Here is a 9,278-nt window from a genome sequence, read left to right on the forward strand (position 1 = left end):
TACTCTGACTCTACTGTGTCTCCGCTGTCACTCTTCTGACTCTACTCTGACTCTACTGTGTCTCCGCTTTCACTCTTCTGACTCTACTGTGTCTCTGCTGTTACACTTCTGGCTTTACTCTGACTCTACTGTGTCTCCGCTGTCACACTTCTGACTCTACTGTGTGGCTGCTGTCACTCTTCTGACTCTACTCTCACTCTACTGTGTCTCCGCTGTCACAGTTCTGACTCTAGCTCTACTATGTGGCTGCTGTCACTCTTCTTATTCTACTTTTTTTACTTAAAAAAGCTTAAATTCTAAGATTTAGTTTTTCAGCCTTTCTCTAAATGGTGACATCATCTGCTGCCACAGCTTAAATTGGGAGATTTTTGAACAGAGTTTGGTGGGACCTGCTCATGGTTGTGCTCCAGACTGCGTAGCTCCGCCCTCATGTTCTCCATCTGCTCCTCAAGCTCCGCCTTCGTCAGGTTCGCCTCATCAATCACTTTGTACAGCGAGCTAATCTCCTCCTCCACTGCCCGACGGAACGGCTGCTCGTTCTCGAACCTGCAGGGGGAGCCACAGTCACTATGCCTGCAGCTGATGGTCCTGGTTCCTGAGCAGAACTAGGACCACCAGCCGCAGGACAACATGGAGGAGAGACTCACAGTGCAGGAGGCTGGTTATTGATCACCAGATGCTCCATGTTGGGGTTGTTTTTTAGATAAAGTCTATGATCAGTGCTTAAAAATAATGAATAATGTGGTTGATGATTGTGTCTGCTGTACCCTCCAGCAGCCACACAAGGGCACCATGTGATCACCTGAGACCAAAAGAAACCATCACTTCACATTCACGCTGCTGTTTACTGACAGAAGGTCTGTCACTGATCACTGCCACATTTCAGCTCACTGCTGATCACAGTGTGAGTTTGACCTCTGACCTGTCCTTGAAATCCTCAGCGTTGGCCTGCACGTTCTCTGTCTGCAGCATCAGCCGGGCGTTGTCCAGGATGGCTTCACTGACCTGCACAGAGTGTGGGAAAACAGAGCTGAGAGTGGCTGCAGCCAGCGGGGGGCATCGTTATCTCCACGCGTTACCTTTAGTGTAACGCCCCCGCATCCTAACCTGATCTCAGGTGATCCAATAAAAACAGCGGCAAGACTCAAACACCGAATACTTAGTTTCTGTTCTCACACCTCAGAACATGTTTATCTGTGGAGGAATCAGCTGACATAACGTGGCTGCTCGTGCACGGCTGCTCGTGCACACTTTTTAGGTTCACTTTTTTGCCTCAGGTGACTTTTGTATTTTAGGATTTTTTAGGCGAGGCACGTGGACCGTACGCGTCACTGTCACCACGATCTAAGAAAGGAGAGGCCTGAGTTGACCTTTGACCTCAGAGAGCAGCATGCCGATAGGATGAAGGATGGTGTGGAGATGGAGCCAGGTGTTTAGACCCTCCCCCTCACCTGTCTGTAAACCTCCTCCCACTCCCTCCTGAGGGGTCCCCAAGCTCCGGCGCTCGAGGCCTTGCGGTCCAGGCAGAGGCGGATCTGCTCCTCCAGCTGTTGGTTCAGCTGTTCCAGCGCTCTCACTTTGTCGCGGTATTCCATCAAACAGCTGTTCAGTCCCGCTGCCGCTGCACCGCTCCCCGCTGCTCGCTCGCTGCCTCGGGGCAGCAGTGGTGTTGTGCTGCTCCTCATCCCCTGCAGGAACACGCTGCTGATGCCCAGAGCTCGCCGTGACACCCGCGTCCCCAGGCCAGAGGGAACACTCGCTGGTGGGGTGGAGCCTACAAAGACGCCGCGAGGGGCAGAGGTGCCTACCGAGCCCATTCTCCCGCAGGAGGCAGAGGGTGGACGCTCGGCGGCCGTCTGTCCAAGGAAGGATGAGCGGCGTCGGGGCAGAGGCATGACGATCAGCACCTGCCAGCACCTGCCAGTGTCAAACCGCTCAGACCCGCTCGCTACCGGGATTTATGCGAGGATGGCTGCTCTGGAAACATGGCTGCTTTTGTTCAGCCAGCGTTTGTGTTTGGAGCTTTTGTTGAAACAAAGAGTCTGAAAGAGCTGAGGCAGCAGAGCGAGCACGCGGGGGGGGGGGGGGGCAGGAAGGGTCCTGAAGCCTGTCTGGGTCACATGACACACACACACACACACACACACACACTGTTTATAAACAGAGAGCAGATGAGGGTTAGATCATCACTGCTGTTTCAGATCAATAAAGAATATCTGCTGTTAAACAGGTAAAGAACTCTTTAAATAAAGTTTAGTAGAAACAGCTGTGATGAATAAACTTCCTGTTTTGATAAACAGACTTGTTCTTCATGTTTCCTGGGAAAACCCTCAAAACATGACACACGAGCACAAAAATGAAGGCAACGCCATTATTCATGAAGGTAATAAAGTTTAATCTACATGTTTAAATAAAGTTTCAGCAGCATGGTTTCTTGTTTGAAGCCAGATGTTGTCGTGGTGTCGTTGGGTTCCTAAAGCTCCAGGGGTTTTAGTGGGCGGAGCTCGGGCTGAACTGAGGCAGACGCATTCAGGTCTGAAAGGCAGCGGCTGCTCCTGAACCTGCAGGTGTGCTTCAGCATTAAGGCCTTCACAGGTGTTCCAGTTACACCTGCATGCGTGCTAATCCCCACGCCCCGCACACTGCTCCTGATTGGTCAAACTGCAGCTTCCTCCCAGCCTCATTCCACCGTAAGCTCAGAGAAGGTGGAGGAGTTCATGCAGTGGTTCGGCCTCTCTGCTGTGCTCCTGTAGAGGACGCAGTCACTGCTTCTTCGTCGCTGTTTTGCCCTCACAGTCTCTCACAGAGACCTGAACCCTTCGCATCGTCTCGCTAGCTGGCAGATGTTGGCCCAGCCGTTTTTAGCTTCGTGTAATCTTTGAGTGTTTGTCGCCGGGCCGTTACCATGGCAGCAAACACAGAGCTGTTTGTCTGCGTGGAAACACCTGGGCCGTCTGTTCAGGTTTTGTCAGATTGTTTGTGCTGAATCTCAGCAGGAAGTGCTTTGCGGTTGGCAGGAAGTGGTGAATGCCAACGCAGCAGTTGAAAGTTTCCCAGCTGCTAAAAGATGCGTTGGACTTCTGAGGGTAAAAGCCCGTCTCATCCACCAGCTTCACCCTGTAAAGCAGACCCAGTCATCACTTTCAGCTTCCAAACACCTTTAATCTGAACTCTGGTTTCTGGTCTCCAGATTCCAACCATGAATCCCTTTAGAAACCTGCTGCAGCGCCGTCCTCCAAACCTTTCAAGACAAATGTCTGCTCCCATCCTTTAGATCCACCTCGGACAGAAAGCTGCGTTTGTGGATCACGGTGTCGTACCTGGGAATATCACCTGAAGCTGGAGGAACACGTGTTTGCAGTGTGAGTGAAGATTAAGCTGCTCTGGATAGATTTGAGGAAGCTTTTGGAGATCAAACTCAGCCTCGACCTCCTAACTGTGCTTGACTTATTACGACAGCAGGGAGCTGCAGGAACACCTGCAATGGTCAGGTGGGACACGCCTTAAACCACAGTAAGTCATCATCAATCAGAGATCCAGTTCATAGGATAGTAGTTTCCAGCGTCGGACTCTTTCTGGTCCAGGTTCTGAGCACGCTCAGATCTGCATCTATAAAAAGTCGGCGGTGGCGCCACTGAGCCAAGCACAGCAGAGCGTCGTCAGTCGTTAAAGGAAGCACCGCATGTAAGTGACGCTCGGGTGAACTGGTCCTCTCAGCTGTTTACAGCACCTGGCCGCTCAGAGCTCAGGTAACTGTGCCCCTCATGGCCCAGAGGTCATGTTTGCATGACCCAGATGTCACAAAGCACCTGACTCCTGGCCCACGTGAGGCACAGCTGCGACCGCAAGACGTCAGGCACACCCAACTGTGGCCCAGAGCTGCAGATGTGGGCCACATGTTGGCCAGATGTTCAGCAGGGGCAGTGCAGATGTATGTGCTCTGTGGTCACAGTGAGAACACACACACACTGACTGTGTTAGCGTGCACGTGTTGCGTGAGTGGGCAACGTGACTAATGAGTGATAAGAGGCGGCAGTTTCTTGGTTCAAAGCCCTCTGACCAGTGTGATGGGCGGGGCTTAGCACTTCCTCTGTGAGGGCGGCTGGCTGTTTTTCTTCTGGGATCAACACCTCAGCTCGCAGCAGGATCCTGGAACAGGCCTGACCTTTGCGTTTGAGCACTGTGGCGTGCCAGTCAGCGAGCTTTTCTGGTTTTCACTTCTCTGTCACATTTTGTTTTTGTCCCAGTGACCCATGAGAACATGACACCACACAGACATGAGGTCAGCTTCCTTTTTCTCAGCCTCCCATCACTGAGCCTCAGAGAGGATGTGATGTAATGATTTTGAGGTTAGAGAAAGAGACATGTCGCAATCCCTGCTGTAAAAACAAGAGTAAAATAAGACGATGGTGTCTCACAGATGTCTCGTCTGTTCTCTCAGACTCATTCATCTGCAGAGCCCTGAAACAGAATTGGTCCTAGCACTGAACCCTGTGGAACTCCATAATTAACCTCAGTGTGTGAAGAGGACTCTCCATTTACATGCACAAACTGGAGTCTATTAGATAGATATGATACAAACCACTGCAGCACAGTACCTGTAATACCTACAGCATGTTCTAATCGCTCTAATAGGATATTATGGTCGACAGTATCGAACGCTGCACTGAGGTCTAGCAGGACAAGCACAGAGATGAGTCCACTGTCAGAGGCCATAAGAAGATCATTTGTAACCTTCACTAAAGCTGTTTCTGTGCTGTGATGAGCTCTGAAACCTGACTGAAACTCTTCAAATAAACCTCTGCAGATGATCTGTTAGCTGTTTGACAACTACTCTTTCAAGGATGTTTGATATAAAGGAAGGTTGGAGATTGGCCTATAATTAGCTAAGACTGCTGGGTCTAGAGATGCTTTTTGAGTAAAGGTTTAACTACAGCTAGCTTGAAGGCCTGTGGTACATAGCCGATCATTAGAGATAGGTTGATCATATTTAAGATCGAAGCATTAATTAATGGCAGGACTTCTTTGAGCAGTTTTGTAGGAATGGGGTCTAAAAGACACGTTGATGGCTTGGAGGAAGTAATTATTGAAGTTAACTCAGAAAGATCAATTAGAGAAAAAGAGTCTAACTTAACATCAATGGTACTAAGAGTAGCTGTGTGTGTTGTACTTGTTCACTGCTCTCTCATCATAAACAGGATGAGAGAAGGAAGGATGTGAAGAAAAGAGTGCGACAGCGTTTCATCAACTTCCCCGTTTTTCTCTCACACTTTATTTTCATAACTCAGAAAACCAAAACATTTACATTGGTGTGACGCACACACACTCACACACTCACACAAACACACAAACAGGGTTATATACAGCATTAGTCACATTTCAGCTTTGGCTCAGTTTCTGTTCAAACGCAGCGAGGAGACCGGTCCCGTCTCTGATACAGCAGCTAAAACGTCACATTTAAAAACAGCTTCATGTTTACTGTACAAGCAAGCCCTGAAAAGTCCTGGAAACACCTGGAAAAGTCCTGGCTCAGAAAATGATGTGGAGGTTTTACATTCTCATTACAAAGGTTTCTTTTTGTTTTCCCCAAAACTGTAAAAGCTGTAACCAGCAGGCGCGCCCAGCCTCCACCTGTCCTGTGCTCTGAGGTGAAGGTGTTCTCAGGTGAGCGGGCTATGACTGTCTGTGGGTGGATGTTAGGGTGAAGCAGCACATGTGTTGAATCAAAGCTTCTTAAAAACTCTTCCTGCGATTTAGGCGTCTGCTGTACAGCTGCCCTGGCACAAACAGGAAGTTACGCGGTGACGGTTTCTACAGCGACAGCGCCTGCGAGGTTTCGCTGTCAGACATCACCGAGGCTCGGGTGGAGCTCAGCGGGCTCCTGCTGGACTTGGTGGACAGCTGAATCTTGGTGACGGGTGGCACGCAGCGGCAGCAGCGCAGCAGGTGCACCACGTCACGGCGGAACCGTGAGCCCACGAAGACGTAGAGGAAGGGGTTGAGGCAGGCGTGCATGTAGGCCAGACTCTTCAGCACCTGCCCCGCCTTATCAAAGGCATTCAGGTGATCGCAGTTCGTGATGGTGATGTTGGAGGCCTGCACCGCCTCCATCACCAGCACGCTGTTGTAAGGCAGCTGCGACACAACGAACGCCACCACCACCGCCAGGATGACACGCATGGCCTTGTGCTTCTGGAAGCCCTGGGTCTTGAGCAGCGTGGCGACGATGACGCTGTAACAGAAGGCCATGACGATGAAGGGCAGGCAGAAGCCCATGCTCACCTGCAGGGACAGTACCAGGATCTTGGTGTTGTTCCCCAGGTGGGTCGGGAACACCATACGGCAGTAGTCCTGCGATTCCACCTTTGCGGGGGCAGCAAATACCAGCTCGGGCGTGGCAAGGAGCAGTGCAAGCAGCCACACCCCCGCGCACACCAAACGGCTGCAGCGCAGGCGCTCCACCTGCGAGTTGTGCGCCTTTGTGGTCTGCACGATGGCGATGTAACGGTCCACGCTAATGCAGGTAAGCAGCAGCATGCTGCTAAACAGGTTCACCTTGTAGAGGGCGGAGTTTATTTTGCAGAGGGAGGTGCCGAAGATCCAGCTGTGCGACGCCTCGGCCGCCCACAGCGGCAGCGTGACCAGGAACAGCAGGTCGGCCACGGCCAGGTTCAGCAGGTACACGTCGGTCATCGTCTTCAGCCGGCGCCGGAAGTTCAGGTAGATCCACACCACGGCCAGGTTCCCGGCTCCGCCCACCAGGGCGATCATCCAGAAGAGCGGTGGCTCATAGTGACTCCTGAACACCCGCACCGACTCCCGGTCGCACAGCAAGTCTCCGTAGTCGTCTGAGTAGTCATAGTTGTCAGAGGTGGCCGAGGGAGTGAAAGCAGACGGCTCCTGATGGACAGAGACAGCACACCTGAGCACACCTGAGCACTCTGCTGATACATACTTGGATAAATCAATAAATAATCAGGGTTCGTTACCTCTGTGATCATTGTTGTGATGATGTCATCCATGGAGGTCACATTCATGGTGAAAAGGTCATCCATCTACAAACACAGGTGTTCGGGTTAGAAAAGGTGCAGCGAGTTTCACACAAACAAAACCTCCAAAAAGAGGAAACAAAATAAAAGAACAAGCTAAAGCCGCCTGGCGCCGCTCCTCCTACGCTCGCTGGTCACATGCTTTTTGTAGTTTGTGGCGTTGTTGCTGTTGACTCATGTCTGTGTTGCTTCACTTTCTGCACGTTGTTTTTAGTCAGTGTAGGACAAAGGACATATTTTTACTCTCTTTGAAGTACTTTTACTCTGTTACTCTGTTACAAACTGTATTGTACTTTTAAATAGTACTACTGAGCCCTGATCCTACACTATAAAAGTACCCCCGTACAATAGCTTTACCAAAATAAAAGCCTTGGGTGAATATAAGTGCTGTGAAACGTGTAACCATCAAACTCACAGACATTAAAGAACTCGTTTCTTTAAATGAAGCTGAGGATTAAAGCGGATCACGTGCTCAAACACTGAAAACTCGACTGTTTGAATGTTTCAGGCATAAAAATGAGTCCTTGGTTTGACCACTTTAAAGTTTAAGCTCTTCGTCTCACATAGGTCTGCACACAGAGTACCTAACTTTGAGTGTTTGGGTCATTTAAGACTGTGGTATTAATAATTTTACTGATCCCAGAGTACTTTAAATTCTCCAGACGTGTCTGTGAGTCACAAATCTCCTGGTCCTCCTAGGACCTGCGTCCACATATGTGGACGTCACATTTTGGGTTACTTAGACCAAAATACTAAATTTTGCTCTACAGGAGCCTGATATCCACTTACAGGACATTATGCTGCTACTGTTCTATTGAAATGTAAAATGAAAGTCCTCATATGTGGATCTCATTTTTCCCAGAAACACAAATCTGGTCATTCTGTGTTTTACATTCATCGGGTCCCAAATAGCAAAGAGAAATTAAAAGTGCTGCAGTACGAGCAGTTATTCATCGTCGTGTGCCTGTTAGAACCACTAAAACCAGAAACATCATCTGAAATCTCAGAGTCTGTGGTGAGGCGATCTGAGATCTGCTCACAACTAGACTATTATGGGATGGTTAATGATGAAGTGAAAAACATCTTTACACTGCGCTCGGAAATCAAAGTTTGCAGCTCGCCGCTTTCCCCATGAAACAAAGACCAGACACAGACAGACAGGCGTGGACTCACCGTCAGGCGTCTCGTCGTCTCTGGTGTGTCTCGCTGTTTGGCGCTTTTTGCACTCTAAGTCCGTTAGACCACAAAAGTGACGTATGAAAGCAGAAGTTACATCAGCTGTCTAAGAGGAGTGGCTACGATTTCATAACGAGTAGACAGTGAGCACGAACGCATCAACATCCCTGAATGTTAGACCCCCAGAATCCAACGATCCTGAATCCGAACCCTTGAGAATAACAACAAATATTTACTTACAGCTGGTTAGAGTTGTATAAACTCTGCTATTGGCTGATATTTCCATGTATGTTTGAATAAATCGATAAAGTCACAGCAACATGTAAGGAGATGACTTCTGCACAGCACTGTGGTACAAAGGAGGCCTTTTGTAGGTGCTGAGCTGTTTTGAGGAGAGTTTAAAGGAAAATGAAAAGAGAGAAGCTCGGACACCACAAAGAGGAAGTCGGGGAAAATCAGCTGGCTGAACCCGGGAGCTCCTAAGAACTGAAAACAGAAGCAGCGTCACACACCGGGACTCGCCCGGGCTCACATGGTGAAGCCTGAGAGGTTACCCAGAATGCAGTTGGTGACATTTCCTCAGGTTTCTGCTGCTCTGTGTCACAGACACGAAGCTGCTGCAGGTTATACTCACAGATCCGCCAGGGTGTGAAACTGATCTGGGTGCAGTTTGACTTGTATTGTACAACTTTCTACCTGAGCAATCAAAGACGACATTCACAGGTGGCAGCTTCGCCCCATTGGCTCCTCAGCCAAGCACCCAGCGTCTGCAGTTCCTCTTGTCCTGAGCACGATTACTATTGCAACAACGCATCATCGGATGACGTTCCCTATGAGGGGGCGAACACTTGGTGAATCCGGCTTCACAATGATAGCAAGACTCAAACAGTGATGTCGCTACGAGCGCTTGGCCGCCACAGGCCTTTCTGACACCTGGTTACAATCCCCAAAGTCACATTTAGCTCAGTTGGATGAGCGGGCATGGCGCATGGCTGAGAGCGGGCATGGCGCATGGCTGAGAGCGGGCATGGCGCATGGCTGAGAGCGGGCATG

General features: G+C 49.9%; 2 protein-coding genes across 2 annotated transcripts in view; both read right to left on the bottom strand.

The window, feature by feature from the left end:
• The window catches only part of bfsp2 (beaded filament structural protein 2, phakinin), a 5,690-nt gene extending 3,635 nt beyond the window's left edge, over positions 1-2,055 (bottom strand). The window contains exons 1-3 of the mRNA XM_005752543.1: positions 1,452-2,055; positions 923-1,005; positions 390-546 (exon numbers count right to left, since the gene is read on the bottom strand). Of these exons, the coding sequence (XP_005752600.1) occupies positions 390-546; positions 923-1,005; positions 1,452-1,895 (684 nt within the window). The 5' untranslated portion in view covers positions 1,896-2,055. The remainder of the gene's footprint in view (positions 1-389; positions 547-922; positions 1,006-1,451) is intronic.
• A 3,184-nt stretch (positions 2,056-5,239) lies between these two features.
• On the bottom strand, positions 5,240-8,306 carry ccr9a (chemokine (C-C motif) receptor 9a). Its single transcript, XM_005752548.1, has 3 exons — positions 8,223-8,306; positions 6,990-7,055; positions 5,240-6,900 (listed from the first exon to the last, which is right to left on the bottom strand). Exons 2-3 carry the CDS (start codon positions 7,053-7,055, stop codon positions 5,812-5,814), a joined length of 1,155 nt encoding a protein of 384 aa, XP_005752605.1. The 5' UTR covers positions 8,223-8,306; the 3' UTR covers positions 5,240-5,811.
• Positions 8,307-9,278: the final 972 nt, after the last annotated feature.

The sequence above is a fragment of the Pundamilia nyererei genome, unplaced genomic scaffold, assembly GCF_000239375.1.
Source record: "Pundamilia nyererei isolate P.nyererei 1_Seehausen unplaced genomic scaffold, PunNye1.0 scaffold00365, whole genome shotgun sequence".
In the NCBI taxonomy this organism is placed as follows: Eukaryota; Metazoa; Chordata; class Actinopteri; order Cichliformes; family Cichlidae; genus Pundamilia; species Pundamilia nyererei.

What these genes read in the sequence shown, in the direction of transcription:
- ccr9a (XM_005752548.1), bottom strand. Translation starts at nt 7,055, where the DNA reads ATGGATGACCTTTTCACCATGAATGTGACCTCCATGGATGACATCATC. An exon ending in TCACAACAATGATCACAGAG is followed by an intron (nt 6,901 to 6,989) that starts GTAACGAACCCT and finishes TCTGTCCATCAG; the next exon opens with GAGCCGTCTGCTTTCACTCC.